General features: G+C 41.9%; 1 protein-coding gene across 2 annotated transcripts in view; it reads right to left on the bottom strand.

Moving 5' to 3' along the window:
- Positions 1–1,956: 1,956 nt before the first annotated feature.
- Nell2 (neural EGFL like 2) overlaps positions 1,957–20,217 on the bottom strand; it is a 294,190-nt gene continuing 275,929 nt past the window's right edge. For both annotated transcript variants that reach the window (XM_028869297.2, XM_028869298.2), the window contains exons 18-21: positions 13,544–13,737; positions 12,258–12,434; positions 10,268–10,492; positions 1,957–2,625 (exon numbers count right to left, since the gene is read on the bottom strand). In XM_028869297.2, coding sequence (XP_028725130.1) covers positions 2,575–2,625; positions 10,268–10,492; positions 12,258–12,434; positions 13,544–13,737 — 647 coding nt within the window. In that variant the 3' untranslated portion in view covers positions 1,957–2,574. The remainder of the gene's footprint in view (positions 2,626–10,267; positions 10,493–12,257; positions 12,435–13,543; positions 13,738–20,217) is intronic.

The raw sequence follows: 20,217 nt of genomic DNA, 5'->3' as shown, positions 1-20,217 counted from the left end.
ATGTTACTCACTGGCTAACCGTATCTGAATGACCTGTGCTGTTTTTAATCTCAGGGAAAGGGAAATAAACGAACTGTATTGATAGTAAGGACTACTGCTCCCACTGAGCCAGGTGCCTTCGGTGTCAATGTGTGTCATTTAGTTCTCACATTCCCATACTGCTGGCAAAGCTCAAGCGTGGCATCTTCTCCAATTATCACAGAGTGAGAAGAAACAAGGCATTAACGATCTCTATTTAAAGGGAGGACGTTCTCAGGGAACAGTTAATTATTGCTTTCAGGGTTGTGCAGATAAAATAATAATCTCCCTGGGGCCTGCTATTTACAAGTCTCAAAGGAGGGGTGATCACTATGGATGGACTCACTGAATTAACAGAGCTGGAAGGACACTCATGTTCTCTTGTCCTTCTCAGTATTGTGTGACTTTCCTCTCATTGGGTGACCTATGGAAGGCTGGGATCTGCCAGCCTCCACTATGCTTATAACCCAAAGCAGGCTTAAAATGACTTAGGATATGGGGTTCCAGCCTTGCTCCTCCTAGAAGAACATGTATAAATAACTAATTGGATGTAGCCATAGTTGCGTGCAAGGGCGCATGCATGCATGCGTACGTGCGTGCGCACACATGTATACTTCTTATTCTCCTCATAAAAGCAAGCGAATTAAATTGGTTTAGGAGATTTCAACAGAGAATCTCAATTATGTGTAATAAAAATTATATAAAACCTACTTACTATCTACTCCCTCGGACTTTAAATGCTGTCTAGTGGAAGAGGAGAGCTGACTCAAAGAGAGAAACCTTGTGCTCTGATGATATTTGAAAATAAATGTAAGCTGAATACAGGACAGAGGTGCTTGTGATGAGTCTAGAAAACATCAAGATACTTAAATGCTTAAATGAACACCTGCGATAACTATTTCTCACAACACGGCACTTAGATAATTGGTACATTTCCGCTGCTCAGCTCACACTGGTTGTTTCACAGCAATGGTGAGTTGGTAGCTGAAGGCAGTTCCACCATCCCTGCTCCATGGCAAGTGCTCACTGCCTGTCTATCACCATATCTTTCACTACTGAAAAATAACTCTGTGAAATGAATAATGAATATGACAATACCTGTGCTTCCTTTTCACAGCAGTTCACAAGAAGAAGCCACATGACATTGACTTGCTCAACGAATATCAGCTTGCCTATGATTCCCGTCTCCTTGAGATTCTGGTAAATTAGGTTAGTGTGGGATATAATGTACCCTTCTAATCCTGAGAGGGAGTTATATATCAGAATTTGAAGGACCACTTCTTGAAGGCATTCCCAACCTTCACACACTCCTCCTCTCTTGATGTCAGAATTCTGGCAGGAAACAGATGGCATGTAATGTGGCTACTTAAAGAGTTTAAAAGGGACCATTCATAAATATGTGAGTTGAAACAGGGAAGACATTAAGAAATGAAGCAGGTATCTCTCAAGGATGGAGCAGCTAGAGTTACCAGTTCTCAGACAGAACTTAAAGAGGGTGACTGAGGAGAGAGAGGACTACCTATTAAAAGATGTAGCCTTTAGTTAAATGACAGAGTCCATCATAATGACCATTTGGTGGGGAGGGACCTGTAGAATCAATGCCCAGCCTTCGCTCTCCCCTTCAATGCTCTTAGTGTCTCCAACTGTCATTGATTGAAGCTAAATGAGCATCCAGAGAAAGAGGAGCCCATTAGCTCTTTCTGTACGACAGTCCCGAGGCACAGAGCAGGACCACAAAAGTGAAATTGAAGGTCCAGGGATGGACAGGGGCATCCATCTATCTCGTCTTGATTTAGGAATGGAGTTGAATGAAAATCACCTTTCAATATGGACATAACACAGTGAGTGTTTGTCATCAGCAGAGATAGAAAGTGATTTGTACTTTAAACCATCTATAGAAGTCAGGACACATTCAAGGAGATGCTGACTCACGTGGCATAAGGTAAGAGAAATAGTTATTTTATTTTGCACAGGAACAAGCTTATACTGAACAAATTCAACCAAATAATATTGAGTGCAGTAAAACAAGGAACTGGGGGTGACTTCCTGTTTAGAAAATGTTACGCAACCATGCCTGCGCGTTATTTTTATCATTACAATAGCTTGTTTCAGATTTCAGAGTGCACTGTACAGATGCATCAGCTTCTTGGCTTCTGGAATACAACTCACTTGCTGCCTCCACTTTGACTCTTGCGGTGAGGAATCGCGCTGATTCAGGAAGATTCTGAGCTAGAAGACCATGTCCTGTACCCACAGAGCTAGTGGTTTTCACAGACTTGACAGGGTCAGGCATCTTATCCAGGGGTCAGGATGTCATGGTCCGTGATCCACACCCATTCTTCTGCACGGGGATGCCAGGGACAGTAAAGGCATTATTGTCATCTACTTTCCTCAGAGGTTTTCCTCAAGCTCCACAAATCTCATAATTGACATCCATCTACCCAGCCATTAACAAAGAAAGCTGCGTTTGGCTGGCCACAAATGACTTTTTTTTTTTTGGTCTTTTTAAATGAAGGAACATTCTTTAAACAGATATCTCCCTGGAGGCAGTTAACTTCACAGCTCCTGAAGGCACTGTGGATCCACTGAGCAGCAGACATGGCCGTTCTAGAGAAAACAGTAGAACAGAAAGCAGAGGGTGAGTTTTCAAATCATTCATCAAGTCTCACACTTATTGATTAGCACACACTAGCAGGTGTGTACAGTATGGTGTTGTTTCTGAAGTCCTGAAAACTGAATAATTAAATTATTCTTAAGAGTATTACTACAGAACCCATCTGTTGTAGAATAGTATTTTAAGATGTGTTACAGTTGTTTATGCTGTGGAACATTTGTTTAATGATGCAAAATGTGTTGCATTCTTTTTTGTTGCATTTGTTTAACTCTGTGAAGCTGTGTTACTTTGTTAGACCATCAGGTATTTTAGATGGGCAAAGAGCTGGATGGCCAACAGCAAGGCCAGAGAAAGGGTAGGCAGGGCTGGCAGGCAGAAAGAATAAATAGGAGAAGAAGAACATTAAAGGGAAGAGGAGCAAGAAGGGAGATCAAGGAGCAAGAGAAGGAGGAGGACTTCAAGGGCCAGCCACCTAACTACACAGCAAGACCTGAGTAAGAAGGAAAGAAAGGTAAATAGAATCAAGATAAAAGCCCAGAGGCAAAAGGTAGACAGGATAATTTAAGTTAAGAAAAGCTGGCTAGAAATAAGCCATGCTAAGGCTGGACATTCCTAAGAAAGAATAAGCCTTCATACATGATAATTTGGGAGCTGAGTGGTTCCCCCACCCCTCGGCAAAGGAGCCAAAAGAGCAAAGAGTGAAAAAAAACAAAAACAACTACAACCATCATTGTTCTCATTTACATGATCGACCATCTCTTTTATAAAACATGGGCATTTTCTTGTTTTACATTTGTTCCTTTATTCACAAATATGTGTTGTATAAACTTAGATACGTAATGCAGACCTACTCGCTGACTACAGGACAGGACTTAGAGTTTATTGGAAACAGAAAATACCAGAAATGTAATAAAAAATTATGGAAAGTGCTAGAAAAGTGTTTGGAGAAAATGTTTGCATCTCCTCAAAATCCACATTTTCATTCTTATCTTTGGTACAATAGTATGAGGAGATGAAGCATTTGGGAAAGTTAATTAGGGTATGAGGGTGGTGCTCCCTCTGCCATAATCTGAGTATTCAGGAGCTATATACTGGAGGATCAGGAGTTCAAGGTCAGCCTCAGCTCATGGTGCCTAGCAAGATGAAGGCCAGCCTAGGCTATGTGAGATACTGGAGGAAGAAGTACACATGCTCTCTGTCTCCCTCTGTCTCTCTCTGTCTCTCTCTCTCTCTGTCTCGTCTCTCCCTCCTTCCCTTCTTGCTTGCTATTGTGTTAGAATACAATAAGAAGAGTGCCCAGAAGAGCAGGAAGAATGGCTTGCCAGACTCTAGCTCTGCTAACACCTTGATCTGGGATTTTGAAAATGACTTTTTCAGTCCCCAGAGCTATGAGGAATACACTTGTGCCGTCTCAGGTGTCCAGCTGAAGGTGTTCTGTTTCAGCTTCAGGAGATAAAAGGAAACCTGTTGGGCAGGGATGAGGTAAGGAAAGACATCTTCTCAGGCTGGTTCCCAAGGAGACCTCCCGGAAACGTGACGATGAAGCCGAGATCAGAAGACAGTAGGAGGAAAGCAGGCCTCCCCCATGAGGGGCTGCAGGAGGGCTTTGCTGTGACAGATAGACCCACCCAATCCTGGACATCTACATTAAATAAGGAATAACTGAAAAATGATCTAAGTGGGGCATTTAAGTTGGAGACACTTATGAAACAGTGTGAAGTTGAAATAGTAGGGGAAAGCAGGACAGGGACAGGTGTGCAAAACGACTTATTACACTGAGGTACTCAAATAGTACAGCCGCAGAGAAGTGAAACCCCTCCCTCATTTGGTCGCTCCAACTGTTTCTTTCTCTAGGTAACTAATGATACCTGGTGTGATTGCCACGGTGATCACAGGAAGGAGAAATCCTTAGATATCGGGATGGTGCACTCTGTCAGACATTTTTGTTGTGTGTCCTAAACACATCCCCTAACTTCGCCTTCTCACCATCACAGTGGAATCACTATTGACAGTCACACTTCTCAGGTCAGACACTGGAGATTGGAAAGGTTAGACTCCTCAAAATCACACAGCTAATAGATAACAGAGCTGGGATCAAAGGAGGCTAAGCAGTGCCCCATACGCATCTCTCTACGTTTTCTCTCACACAATGACTTTAGGCAGTGGAAAGGGTGTTATACATTAATGTGACAAAATCAAAAGTGTTATAGGTAATTTTTCAGAAGGCATTTTACTATTCTAGCCTTTGTAGAAACATTCAAGTGAGGAAGCAAGCTCGTCCACAATGAAGCGGAGTGCCACCCGTCAAAGCCAATACTCATCCTTGCTTGGGCATTTGTCAGAATTCTTGTTCCGGCCCCAAGACAGAGATCCACCCTCTTTCAGCCCAGTAGGATCACCTACCACTCGGACATCATGCTCGGAGGTGGAGGTTTCCTAGCCGTACCTTTGTTGCTAGGTTACATGAGTTTCTCAAACTGTAATGGTTTTGAGACAGAATGGTGAAGAATTTGTGGCAGGCAGCATCTCACACTGTATGCACCTGGCCTCAGAGTGCCGTGAGGGAAACTCATCACCCTTGTTCCCATGCACACTTCCGGAGAGAACACATTTCCCAACATGCTTTTGGCGTGTTTTTTTAGTCCCTATCTGTGTGTTCCCCTGCTGTAGGGAAAATGCACTACACGCTGTATCCTCAGAGCTTCTCAACTGGGAAAGCATTAGAGTTCATGCTCTAAAGACCAGTGAAGCATCCCATAATGTTTCAGATTCGGCAATGGCAGAACTGATTCTATCAATTCACATCTGTGATGACTGGTCTGGACAAAATGTAAAGATAACCGGAAGCCATGAAGAGTGGCAGGCAGGCACTAGTTAGTGGTGGGGTCAACCTTAGAGGAATGGAAATCTACCCTGTGATTCCCGTTTACTGGGGACTGACTCCAAGGTACTCCCTAGTCTGGCAGCTGCACATGACTGTACCTCAAGCAGAAGTTTGGAGAAGTCAGAGGACAGTCTCCCAATTATTTATGGAAAAGTAACCATAAATAATTGGAGGAATTGCTACAGCAAGGGACTGTTATGTAGCAGCACAGGGGATTTACTTGAGACCCTGCTACTTTTCTGCTGTGGTTACTACTTGAGTGGTCACCGTTGTCCTTTTCATACTAAACTCAATATTGAGATCAACTTTACAGTGCACAGAGCTGGTTCATACTTTAGACTGTCTTTAGCTTAGGTCCCCAGACCCAGGATGGAGTGGATGGGGTGATGTGTGGCTGACATGCTTTGTTCATAGCCATCAGCAGCTCACAAGAATAACAACTGGGCATTTCTGTTGGCCTTGGAGAGTATTACAAAAACAATGACTTGTGAGAGTTTACATTTAAATTATTTAGATATTGAATGATTTCTTCTTTTATGTTAATAGCTACGAGTTTTAGAGGTTTATTCATTCTGATTTATTAGTGGGGAAATGAGTGTTTCCTCATTGGTTTTTATATATTTCTAATCTAACAAAAAATCAAATATGTTGAAAATATTTTCCCAGTTGTGATCTTTCATTTGCTATTTTGTTTTTCTATGTAAGCTCAATTTTTTCTTTTGAGTTATATTTTTATTATTTCTAAGTTAAAGATGCATCTCTTGTCTAGAAAATTGATAAATATTTAATTATAGTACCATCGTTTCTGAATTACTTTTAATTATTCTTTTTCCATGGAATTTACTATGATATTTAAAATTATTTCTCTCGAATTGTCATCTAGTCATCCTGACATTCTTCTGGTTAGCTTCAGCTGTCAACACAGCGCAGCCTTATCTGAGGAAGTCTCAACTGGGGTTGCCCAGAACAGATTGGCCTATGGTTATATGTATCGGGAATTGTCTGGAATATTGATTGATTTGAGAGGGCTGGGCCACTGTGGTCAGTGCCACCTCTGGGCAGGTTGTCCTCGGGTAAGAGTGCTGACTGCGGATTAGTCAGAGCCAGCTAAAAAGCAGCATTCCTCCATGGGCTCTGCCTGAGTTCCTACCTGACTTTCCTCAAAGATAGACCGTGAGCTGGAAGTGTGAGCTGAATAAACCCTTTCCTCCCCAGGCTACTTTGGTCAATGGTGTTTATACCAGCAACAGATAGCAAATGAGGACAGCTGTTTATGGAATCTATTTCTCCTCCACACCATTTTTCAGAGGTCTCCTGATGGAGTTCGTGACCATGCTACTTGTCCGTGGAGATTTCCTTTCTGTCTATCACATGGTAGCACAGGGGTCACTGTCACTCCTTCAAGTTTTAAGTTTCTGTTTGATGAAGGTGATGTTTAGAAATTCAGGGGCTTCATTCTTCTACAACCCACCCTCAATTATTTGGCCCAATCCCAAAGGTCTCTGCCCAGTGAAGATTTGTTCAACTGAAGTCTTCAGTGAGAGCTCATCCCATTGCTCAAAGCTCTGGATTCTCTGACTAATCATAAATCTCCTTGTCTATAAGATTTAGGAAAAGATAATTCACTTCTAATTTCAGAGTTTAACTTCTAAGTAGAGGATACATCTTGGTTCTTTAGAAAATTAAATTTGATCATGATTCCAGAAAGATAAAAGGAGAGGAAAGGGGAGACAGCTTGGTGGCTAAGATCCACTGCTTTACAAGCATGAGGACCTGAATTTTAAGTCCCCATCACCTCATAAGAAGCTGGGCTTGGCCACATGCACCTATAACTCAGGACTGCTGTGTGTGTGGCAGGGTGGAGACAGGAGGATGCTAGGGCCTGCTGTCCACCAGTCTAGCTCAAGATTCAGTACAAGATCTTGTCTCAAGAGAGTAAGTTAGAGGGTGGTAGAGCAGAAACCCAGCATCCTCCTTTAGCTTCTGCATATACATGGGCATGCACACCTGCACACACATGTGCCTATAACACATACACAATATTTTAAAAAGGCAAAAGGGAATACATTACCACTTCCCTCAAATATTGCCCAGTTCTGTCTTACTAAGGAAATGCTGATTCCTCAGTAAGTAACAGGTTCACGAGTTGTCCAGCTTCTTGCCTTCACACAGTTTTCCTGTCTCCATTACAATTATAGCAATGTCTTTATTCTGGCATGATTGTATTAAGGTGCATCTACTTTACACCACAACAGCCAACATTTATTTCCTTAGACTGAAAGTGCTGAGCCATCCATTTTCTGTGTGAATCTTCTCACTTAATTCTTATAGTAACCCTCTCAATGATAGAGTTCAAGTAGTTACTACCACAGTTTATCGCTTTCATTTTTAGGTAAGCTGAGCCACAAAGAAATTAAGGCAGGTCCCCTGCTGTCACATAATCAACACAGTTGATTGATTCTTTGCTACCAAGAAGCCTGACTTCTCAGGCTGAGTTTTTGAGCTCTAAGGCAGCTTTGCCCCAGACAACCTTGTGTAGTGATGAAAATGGTTTCTGCATGTGCTGAGCATGTAACTGGCTTAGAAGGGTGCTTGTCTAGCATGTATGAAGCTGGTATGTGCCCAACACTACATAGACCAGGTGTGGTGATCCATGGTCATCAACCAGTCAGCAGGAGGGAGAGACAAAAGAACCAGAAGTTCAAGGTCATTCTCTCTGCTACAAAGCAAGTTTGATAGCAGCTTGAGATGTAAGAGATCCCATTTCCAAAGAAAAAATACTGTTGTCCACATATGCCATCTAATATGACAGTAGCAGCCATCGGAGGCTATTGGAGAATGAAAATTTGGCTAGTGAAATAAGGAAATGAATTATAAGCTAATTTATATTAAAGCTCTAGACAGACAATAAGCTACTACACACATACTTCCAGGAATGACTTTGTCTACATGTCACCACCTCTGGGCTAAGCACAAGCCCTTATCATTTTTAAGCCCTTAGGTTATTGAGTTGATTTCTATGTTAATTCTAGAAGTGTGTTCTATGTTAATTCTAGAAGTGTGTGTAATAAGTACAGATGATGTTACAGAAATGACAACTAAATGGAGCTCTTTCAGCTTCGTTGGTATTTATTGACTAGAATAAACAACTTTACACAGGGGGACAAGGGGGGAATGGACAGAACTGGTGCTCAAAATCCATCAACTGTGGAGAGTGCTTGCTTCCCATGCTCTGTCCCAAGCTTATTCCCTTGAACTTCATTTTTAAAATAACACAGAATTAAACAATACACATGGATATTTTGGATAAATTTGGTAAAGTTGAACATAATCTTATAATCCACATAACCAGTACTTACCAGGAAAATAGGAATTCAGCAACAGAACAGACTTTCTGGAAGACATTCTTACCAAGTAAGAAGAGTGCAGTATCATTTAGAAGGCACTGAATGACAGGAAATAACCCTTAAAAAGCATGGTTGTTTCCTGAAGAATCCTGTCTGAGCTCTGTTTGATGTAACCTGTATTCTACCACCTGTTACGTATTTTTGCTGTCAATGTGCACAACAGCAATGTAACAATTCAAAGGAGGAGGAAGACTCAGGTTGATTTGGTAGTCAGATGCCAAAAAACATCTGTTGGACACCAGTGCTGTAATTTAGATATGTACATGGCTGAATATATTCATGTCAAATACAAAGTCACACTACCTATACATTACTAGTAACATACTAGAAGCGCTTCTTTTAAATTTGCCAGTGTACCTTCTGAAAACAGTAGCAAATGTTCACTCACAATCTTGATTGACAACTACATTCATTGAGAGAACTAGAAATGTGGCTTTGAAGATGTAACAGACGTCTCGAAGTTTCAAGTGTTTTAGGTTTCTTTGTCCTGTTACATCAAGCCCTTCTAGTGAGAAATTACACTAAGTGAACATGAATGAAGGTGCTCTACTGATAATAATAATAAAAAAAGAAGGGCTCACTTAAAAGCCAGAACAGACACAGTTAAGCAGTGTTGAGCAGTCTGACATCTTTATCTGTTTTTTTATTGTTGTTAAGACCATAACACTATTGGTTTTGTTTTGGTGTTAGTCTCCAAATTATGATTATGAGATAAGAAGTGACCTCACTAAGTTTGATTTTGTTTGGACGTTCATCAAGCTGCTTTCTTGAACCTGGTCAGTGATCTGTGCTGCTTACATAGTGTATATTACATGAGCTCACTGAAGTAAGTGGCATAACACTGTTTTTCTATGAGAATAAAGCACAAAATCTTTATAATGATTTTCACCAACTGTAGGAATAAAATATAATGAGCATCGGACCCTGACTTCTTCAATTTAGCGTAGCTGACCACAACAAGAGACACACCCACTTTTGCCAGATTGATTTTCACTTTAGAAATATATCTACTTTGTCAATGTATTTTATGGAACTCATAAAAGAAGCGGATAAAAATCAATGAAGTAATATTGTCTTCCATCATAAAAGGAGCAATGAAATCTGTACGGTTGGCTACATTAGAACACTGAGTTGTTGCTACTGATCATGCTGGCAGCAAACATACACAAGCTCCTGTACCCTGAAGACCTGTCCTAGACGCACAAGGCCATCAGTGTGGTGCTGATGAAGCTGAGCGTCCACCTCGGCCTGAACAACACAGAAGCCGAGGCTAGCCCGCCATCACCCAGGTGAAGCCCTGGGCACAGCTCGCCGAGGACTTGCTCCTGCACCTGAGGGCCTTACCTTGCACTGGCAGAGAGTACACTCTGTGCCATGCTTGATCCAGGAAGATCCAGTGAAGCGAACCACGTTCATCTCGTCCAGGCAAGTTTTGGTGATATCGTTGCGGACGGTGTCGGCCTGGCAAGGATCTGTGACACAACGTGGGCAACACTCGCTCTCTGGCAGGACACTAAATTCACACTCCACTTCGGGGCAAGGCAGGGGCCAACAGTCGACTTCTCCTTGCTGTGAGGGGGAGGGGCAGAGGGAGTGGATCAGAGAGAAGAGAGGCAAAAAAGGAAGGACAGGAGAGTGGTTTTTATCCTTAGGTCTTTTATACCACACATCTTCAGGGCAGCTCTAGAAGCCCTACTGGGTGATGGCACCTCTTTTGCAATGGATGTTTAAATGGTCTTTGAGTACTACACAAGAACAACATTAAAACAAAAGCAACAACCATTTCTCCAAAATAGTGAAGTGTGAACTGTTCCCTTTTCTTAAGGACAAAGGGGACAGTGGAAGAGGTTTCCATGAGGTCTCTCACCCTCAGCTAGTCTTAATTTCCCCTCTAACTTATTTATTAATCTTTGAAAAGGTTTATCCCTTTACCAAAAAGTGAAATATGGACAGAATTTGCAAACCTCTTTGCTAAGTTACACATTTTTCAGTGTAAGGAATTTGAGCCGGCCACCGCCCCCTCCCCCCCCAACAGAACAGCACGAAATAACACCACACAAAATTTGATTCCCCCATCTTACTTCACACGAGAAACTGTGTGAATCGGTCCTTAAGCAATTACCACCCGTTTGTCGTCTGCTTCTTGGTTTTAAATCTCCAGGTTTACGAGGTGAAAGCAGCCTCTGGGTGCAGAAACTGACCTTGTTCTTGCGATTGATTTTTGGGTTGAAAGGACAAAAACACAGACAACACCGAAGAGTGGCCCTAAAAATATCTCCGCGCAAACAGAAAGGAAACTGGCCGTGACTTCAAAGGTGTCTTTCCTGCGACACTTCTACCGCAAAGACACATGCTGCATCTTTCCCTTTTAATTTACATGATCGGGAACAAACAAGATAGGGAGTCAACTGAAAAAAAACGTTGCTGTTTTCTCTCTACCTAATCTTTTTCTCTTTACCCATTATTTTCAAGAGAAGTGTCACAAAGGCATACAGCTGTCCTCTTCCAATATGTATTTATCACGGAGTCACACTGTGTGGAACAAGGCAACCACACAGCAGTGCAGACAGGAACAATCTTTAGAATAAAAGTATTTCCTTTTTCTTTCTTTTCCATTTTCCCAGCAAGCGCATGTGCACATGTGTGTATGTCTGCATGCATTTTGCATGTGTGTGAATGCATGTGCATGGAGATGACAATTCATATAAAGATGCCTAAGACTGCTGGCATGAATTATTCTTGCTTGACCTCCCACTGTATCCATTGAGTCAGAGTCTCTCTGTCAGACCCAGAGCTCATCAATATGATTAATCTTGCTGGCAAGCTTGCTTTGGGATCCTCTGCCCCTACCTGCCATGGCTGGAATTGCTGGAGGCCACCATGCCCACATGACATTTTCTTGGGTTCTGGGGATTTGAACTCTGTCCTCATCATTTGGTGCAAATGCTTTAACCACTGAACCACTTCCCAGCTTCAAAAAGTTATCTTTGTTTTGCGTGGAGTTATCTTTGTTTTGTGAGGAACTGACACAGAGTGGTTAACAATTTTACTTGAAAAGACTCATTTCTTTTTCATGAGTGCTTTGTTCATAATCATCTTCAAGAATTAGAGAATGGGATGGAGCCATAGGAGGTTTTTCTTAGCTTAGGCTAGGAGTACATCAAAAGGTAGCTCTCTCAGAGAAGGCACACACAGTGCGGGCCACTCCATCACTATCGACGATGTTTTTGGCTTCATCTTTCATCATTTTATCTAGGCTTTATCTTTGTAACTGTCAACATTCTAGCCAGCTATTGCTGCTGACAGATAGAAGGGGATGCTCTGTTTAACTTACCAAGCAGCGGCACTGCCGGCAATCCTGGACCCAGGTGTCTCCGCTGTTGTACACGGTTTCCCCGTTTTGATGCAGGCACTGGCTGCTCAGCCTTGGGTCACACTCAGGACAGCAGGAAAGGTCAACCGTGGGGTTCTCACAGTCACAGACCATTCGCCGACACATAACAAATCCAGTCTGTGTTAAGGGGGAACAGAGTGTTACCACACCTCTACATTTTCTCAGAATGTCACGGCTTACAGAGCGTGGGATGACCAATGTCTATTCAACTAGTAAGGTGTCTTTAAAATTCCACTTTGAAACTAACAGAAATGAGCCCAAAGCTAGAAGACTTTTAATTTCCTTTGCATACTACTCTTAAAAAGACTTGACCAGAAAGAAAATTTCTAGAAGCTGACTAGTGTAAAAGATATGGCCCTCATGTATATTAAAGTGCATGTATGAATATTCATATATTTGAATATTATACAGCAATTTGGTTACTAATTTTTTTAAATGAAAGCAAGATATACTATTTTTATAGTGCTTTGTAGCTAGTTAATCAGCCTCACATTTTTTCAAATTTCTGGAATAGTTAGGCATTATGTTTTTGTATAAATATCCATTTCTCTTGTAATAGTTGACTATCTTGTACAGAAGACTATTCATTTAGCTATAATTTTGGTCCCTCTCATTAACTGAGTAAACACTAGAGAACATATGTCTAAATATAACATTCATCCAGACAGATATCTTCCACTCTTGGGTTAAGGTTTATACATTCTAACTTCATTTATTCTTTCATTCAAACATAATACTGGGATTGAGGAAAAATTGACATAGTAATAAAATGTTATTAACGTAGATAAATACACTATGATAAAGGGTAAAATGGGATGTTGTTCAGTAACAAAAAAAGAAAAAGATACTTGTAATAATATAAATTATATATATATATATATATATATAACACATATATATATAATAAATGGAAAAAATGTAATATTGGAACAGAAGGAAGCCAGGCACAAAGAACATGTTCTGTCTGATTCCATTTATGTGAGACTCTAGAAAATATGAACTTAATTATAACAATTGTTTAACTGGAAGCAGTGTTGTCCTGGTTCTAGGGGGAGGGAGAGGGGAAGGTTAGCTAGGAAGGGCTTGGACAACATTTGGGTTCATGAAAAGGCTCAGTTATAGTAACTGTTGGTTTGGTTGAATGGTCGCATGCATTTGTCAATACTCATCAGTTCACATACTTGAAACGCAGGAAAATCAGGAGCCAGCGTCGTGCTCACACCCACCTGGCAGGAGCACACGGAGCACCTGTCGTTCTCCAGCACCCAGATCTGGCCGTTGTGTTTAACTCTGCCACCGTGCACACAGTCGCCTGTGCAGTTCTTCCCGTGGGGACACCGACAATCATAGCCACCGTCCAAGTTGAAGCAAACGGTGTCGTTGGCACAGCTGTGCCTCCCCGTTCCACACTCATCAATGTCTACAGCCAAGAGAGCAGCAGAGTCTGAGCCAGAACATTCTTGTTTCAAACAGTTGCGGTCAGGCAGGTTGTCTCCTGCATTTACCCAGGTACGCTTCCCTTACATGCCGACTAGGGCACTGAGTAACGCGGGGAGTTCACGGGAAAACACTATAAAATTTTGATTTAAGAAAAGACAAGCTTGTCTAAAATAGTAACTTTAATATCTGTGTAAATATCATTAGAATTTTAGAAACACTGATATCTCTGGAAGTAAGAACATAGCTCAATTTATTAAATAAAATAGCCTGGTAGTGGAAATTCTAAAAGCGTTCTGATTTTTTTCCCCTGGGGATATCAGGGATATGCTTCAGGCCCCCCTGGCATTTCCAGAATATCCCTTCTTAGTGGGAGAAATGTCAGGGGGGCCTGAAGCATTTTATTCCATTTCAAACCCTCTTCTCCCAGCTCCCTCCACACAATGCAATTCTGGCATTTGCCCTGTTGCTGGTGCTCTTCCCTCGAGGTCTAGGTTTGCTGTCCTTGAACCCTTCTTCACAGGGCGAAGGAAAGAGACAACCTGCAATTACCATCTCTCTCAAGGATACCATTGCTTCTTAACTTTGCTTTCAGATGATCCTTTCAGGCCTGGCCTCACTCAATTGGCAACTGACCGTTCTGCACCCAACCTCACCTATTCCGTGGCAGTAGCAGCCTACAGCATTTTCATACAGATGAAAAGCAAACATATCTTGACCCAGAGATCAGGCCTATAACAAGAGATGTGATTCATTCTATTTATCCCATAATTTAAAGGTCAGGAGAAAATACATTTCAGAGAGATTATATGAGTGGCAGCAAGCGGTTATTTCCCTTTTCTTCTGCTTCCTCTAAGCAAAGGTCAAGAAAGAAGTCACAGCAAGAGGAGCGGGTTATGGAGGACCGGGTTAGGGAAGAGCAGGTTAGAGAGAAGCTGGTTAGGGAGGAGGGGGTTAGGGAGGAGCAGTTTAGAGAGGAGCTGGTTAGGGAGGAGCTGGTTAGGGGGAGCAGGTTAGAGAGGAGCAGGTTAGAGAGGAGCTGGTTAGGGAGGAGTGGGTTAGGGAGGAGGGGGTTAGGGAGGAGCAGGTTAGAGAGGAGCAGGTTAGAGAGAAGCTGGTTAGGGAGGAGGGGGTTAGGGAGGAGGGGGTTAGGGAGGAGGGGGTTAGGGAGGAGCAGGTTAGGGAAGAGCAGGTTAGAGAGGAGCGGTTAGGGAGGAGCTGGTTAGGGAGGAGGGGGTTAGGGAGGAGGGGGTTAGGGAGGAGGGGGTTAGGGAGGAGGGGGTTAGGGAGGAGCAAGTTAGGGAGGAGCGGGTTAGGGAGGAGGGGGTTAGAAACTGGCAGCTTTTAAGTAGGGGAACTGTGTTCTGATTTTTCTTGAAAAATTTCAAGACAAAATTGAGTAAATGTCTTTTTTCTGTGTCTTTATTTCAGTTCTAATCGAAGACTTTGGCTGGTTAAGATTCCAGCTTGGCTACATTTAAATTATAAAATTCTGAAAATAAGCCACATGGTGTCGTTTCTTTCTATTGACCTTTATTTTGTATTAATTCCATCTCCATAAAAGTACTAGATTAGGATGATGGCTGCAGGTGTTATGACCCTAGTGAGATGTTCAATTTGTCAAAGGCAGTGCTTTGTGGTATGGGCTGTGACTAGAAGAGAAGTCAGCATTCGTATATGTTTGTAGTAATTAAGTACAATGTGTCTACACATAGTTTAGATTAGGTAAAATTTGTCTTTGAAAAGAAAATAAAATTTTATAAATTAGTTCTATACTTGTTTTTAATAATAATAATAATACGGTATATTTGGTGTTTTGCTCCTTGTGTCTATTTAATGTTCTTAGAATTGTTAATTATATGCAGCAAAACATTAACCATAGTAATTTCATCCCTTTGACCATGAACTCCACAGACATTCTAACTATACAAACCCTTTTGACTTGCACTGAAAAAATGTTGTCCATGAAAGGCTGATCGTTTCTGGTCCTCTCCCTCATCCTGCTGGTTTAGGTGAAAGCACCACTGCTGGGTACCACCTCCCCCTCAGGACAGAATGAGTCTGTCCACTTCTGGAAAGATTATGAGATGTCCCAGAGTGTGAAGAGTATGTCTAATGAAGACACAGAGTTCAAGCTCCCTCACGGCCATGGTGTGCGTGTAGTTGTTCTGTCTGTAGAAGAAGGGAAGCAGTGCACCTGATAGATTACTGATAACCTCCCTCTGCAAGTGGACTCAAATCAGTTCGAATCAGTTTCCTTTTCTACATGTTATCTAGATTTCATAATTACCAACTCATTTGAAGAACTGGACTTGGAACTCTTTTTACATGTGAGAGAGTTAATGCTCATAAAAATTCAAATATTACAAATACCAGTGATTCTTTAGTGAGTGGTCATTAAAGAAACAATGTTCTGAGTCCACTGGTCACATCTGGTCCTCACCTGCTTCTAGCAGCAGCAACATTTGGCATAGCTCATTCTTGTATGTGTGAGCTCACCCCCTCTCTTATATGTTCTTTATGCTTCACAAGTACACTGCAAATAATAAAATCGGCCATGCAAAAAGGAGCTAAAGTGTTTTAATGCAATAATACGTTTGAAGGCATACAGTTTAGAGCTAGGGAGGAACAGGTGTCTTGATGCAAATGGAGTGTCCAGTGTGAGGGCAGAAAGAGGCAGTTATACAGCTGAAGAGCCATACTGGGCTCTGAGAAAGAAGGTTAAAAATGTAAACTTCATTACAAAGGCAATAAGATGTTACTTTGAGTAAATACAGATTTTCATTTTAGAAAGATTTCTTTGGCTTTATTGTGGGAAATGGCTTTGAGTGGATAAGGGTTTGAAGCTAAAAGGTCAGTGAATTGGCTGGTTCAGGAATCCAGGGAAGGAATGAACACCGTCTAAGGTGACTTGTGGGCCTCTGTGTGAGCTCCTGCCTGCTTTCCACGGGGCAGCACATTTGGTCCTTATGCCATTGGCTGAAGCTGCAAGGAAGCCTGAAGTTTACAAATCAGGAGACTGAGGCCTGAAATGTTGTGAAACTTTTCCAAGGTCCTGGTCAAGAAGGCACAGATGCCTAGATGGAAATGGGCACTCAGGATCCAGGTGTGAGTTCAGCACAAGGCTGCACTGGAGAATCCACAGTAGGAGGCAACAAAGGACCAACAGGATTAGTTTTCTGGCTTTTAACTTCGGGAAAAGGCAAATCAAGACTGCTTCAGTCTTATAAACTTTGATGGCTGCTGTACAGAAAGAAGATTGCAGTCTCATTAGGGGATAGAAGAAGGGCCACAGAGGGCAGCAGGTGTGAGCTCTGCTCAGGATGCGCTGTTAGATTTCCTCTGGGCTTTTGCACGAAGTGGTCTAGTGTTGGAGACATAGCTCTGGCACTCATGAAACAGGACCGGACCAAGATGTGGACTTGGTTCAGATAGGCTTTAACTATTTACTCTTTCCTTCAGACTCGCATTCAAATCTCCTATCAGACACTGGAAGTTACTCCCTTGGATCACACCATCTTTACATCAATGATTTGTGCTTAACAAAGTCATGGGACGAATTCAAAGCACTCCAAGAAGGATTTCTTAGTTAGGAAGGAAAATGAAACCCTCCTGTACCCTCACCGGCCGGCACCTGCATAGCATACCTTTTATATTGTGTTCTTCGATTTAAGAGTTTTCTCAACATTTCCACCTTGTCTCATGGCCTCCTCATCTGCTAAGAACTCACAACACTCTCTCTCCTGAGACACCCATTGCTGTGCCCGGTGGGGCTGTCCACATGTTCAACATTTACTTCTTAGGGTGAACTAGATGCATTGAAATGTCTCTTCCTCTTGACTTAAACAATGTGCATTATTTGGCTTGAACACAATACTTCAAATTTCACAAAATTTGAAGATCATTGAAAAATTAAAGAAAGAAAAAAAGGGGGGCACATGAATGTGAAAGATACAATTATGTGGAAAATAATTACTGGATTATGCCCCACTTTTTCAAACTATGTGGGCATAGTTTGAAATGATGGCATGCGGCAGGAAAGTGGTATTCCAGCACATCATCTGGGAAGGAAGTCTAAACTGCTGAGAAAGATGGGTGGGAAGAATTGCAAAATACTTGTACGAATGGAGCTCGCAAAGGCACACACGATTGACATAACTATAGCCTGAAAAGGAGCGAAACAGTACAGCTATGTATTCATGTCTTCAAGCATGAATCCCACACTTCGGAGTAGTCACAAATACGCCGCTGTGGCTTCTCCAATCTGAAATGGCTTTATTTTTCAACAAGAGAAAAATGGCTCCTTTCCTGATATAACCATACTCTTAAAACGGAATCTTTCTAAATACTAATATTACAATTCAGCAAATCACTCCAACTGCGGGAAATGGGCAGCTGGATAGACTTCTGGTCTAGTTCTTACACCACACTGATCGGTTCTTTTCAAGTACTCCTCCAGTGAGCGCTGCCTTCTGAGAGAATAGTAAGTACACTCTTCTAATAAATGTTACACATTTTATTGGTAGATAATAGTAGAATAAGCTTCCAGAATAACGTTTTCAAAATAAAACTTTCTGTGTTTGTGGGATTGCCCTGAAAGAGTTCCTGTGGATCTGAGAGAATCTTCTATTTTGTTGTCTTGTATTTATCATGCTTTAGTTTAATGTGTAATTGTCTTTTGGCTCTCTGAAATTAAGACGGTACCAGTTATTTTTATTTGAACACCGTGCCTGTTTAATATATAAAATATTTTCTATATTATCTCATGCTCATGTTTAATTCTAATGTGGATTATACACCTAGCATATTTCACTTTTAAAAGTTTTCCATCTCTCATCTGTGAAGCTGTTTCTTTTTCTGCTGCTGGGATAAAATACCATGGCAAAGCCGTTCCAAGGTGGAAGGGTTTAGGTGGGCATATGATGGTCCACTGTGGCAGGGAACTCACAGTCACAGGAGCTCGAGGGGGTTGGGTGCATTGCATCTCCACAGTCAAGAAGCAGAGAGCAATGAATGCACTGTATAGCTCACTTTCTTTCTTTGTTCACAAAGTCCAGGATCCAAGTCCATAGTTCTTTCTACCTCAGTTAACTTAATCGAGATAGCCCTCCACAGACATGTTCAGAGGCCCCTGGTCCCGGCCTGGTAATTCTTGATTATATCAAGTTGACAACAATGCATTCAAGCTACCTACCTACCAAATTCCATTTCAATCATTTTCGTGAGGCAAATCAATATATCATCTCTCATGTGCTCAACATTGTTCCAGGCCTGGAGATCTAGCAGCTGACAAGCAAACCAAACTTATGAGCTCACATGCTAAGGTATACAGTCAGCAAACAAACAAAGGAGCATATAATAAGACTCTGGGAGAATTTATTATTTCTCTGAAGGAAAGTGGAACAAATAATGAGTGTCTGAAGTCGAAGGCTATTTCAACTGGAAAGTCCAGGAGAAACATTTGCAAGGATATTTTATGTTTTAAGTCTAGGGGTGAAGTTGGGAGGGGCATTTCATGCAAAGAGAAGAGCTCATGCAAAGGAATCCATCTACTGTGTTTTTTAAAATGGCAAGAAAGCCAAGCATGCACACTATGTAGGCCCTTATCAAACATGGGCAGGGTCTGGGTTTTACTCTGAGAGAAATGCAAAGTGTGTAAACTCCAGAAATGTAAACAGAAGGGAATAGACCTCAGGGAGACAGGAGTAGAAGAGGGTAGGCTAGTCTGAAGACTGCAGTAACAGCCCAGATAAGAGAGACCTTAGACCACTGTGGTATCTGTAGAGCTGACAGGGTATCAGATTTGATCTATTTTGAAAGAATACATTTAAAAACCTGATACAGTGAACTTAGAAATGAGTTTATGTGCTAGATGTCAGATGTGAAGGAAAGAAAGAAAAGATAACATTAAGATAATGGCCTGGACACCTCGCTTAGGGACCTGTAATGCTCGCAGTAAAACAAGAGCTCACATGTAGTCCATCAGATCTGAGATGCCATAAGACATGCCAGTTGATGTACCTCAAAGGTCAAGAGATCTGTGTATCTGAGGCTAGGGAAGAGGCCCAGTGAGGGACATGCACACGGTGTTGCCTTGGTCATGGTGTCTTCAAAGCCATAGAAAAGTAACTAAGTCAAGGTTCCACTTAGAACAAGTGGTCACATATTTGTGAAACAGTAGAGGAACACTGTTTCTTCCTGTTCAAATGAACAGAAGCACGCAATGACAGCAGTACGGTGAATCACAGGTTATCCATCAGGATCTGTGGAAACTATGGGAGAGGGGCTACAGTGAATCACAGGTTATCCATCAGGATCTGTGGAAACTATGGGGAGAGGAGTACAGTGAATCACAGGTTATCCACCAGGATCAGTGGAAACTGGAAAGAGGGGCTACAGTGAAGCACAGGTTATCCATCAGGATCTGTGGAAACTATGGGGAGAGGAGTTACAAGGAGGATGG

The sequence above is a fragment of the Peromyscus leucopus genome, chromosome 20 (genome assembly GCF_004664715.2).
Source record: "Peromyscus leucopus breed LL Stock chromosome 20, UCI_PerLeu_2.1, whole genome shotgun sequence".
Lineage (NCBI taxonomy): Eukaryota > Metazoa > Chordata > Mammalia > Rodentia > Cricetidae > Peromyscus > Peromyscus leucopus.
The sequence above is the reverse complement of the archived record's forward strand: the minus strand, read 5'-3'. Positions and strand labels throughout refer to the sequence as shown.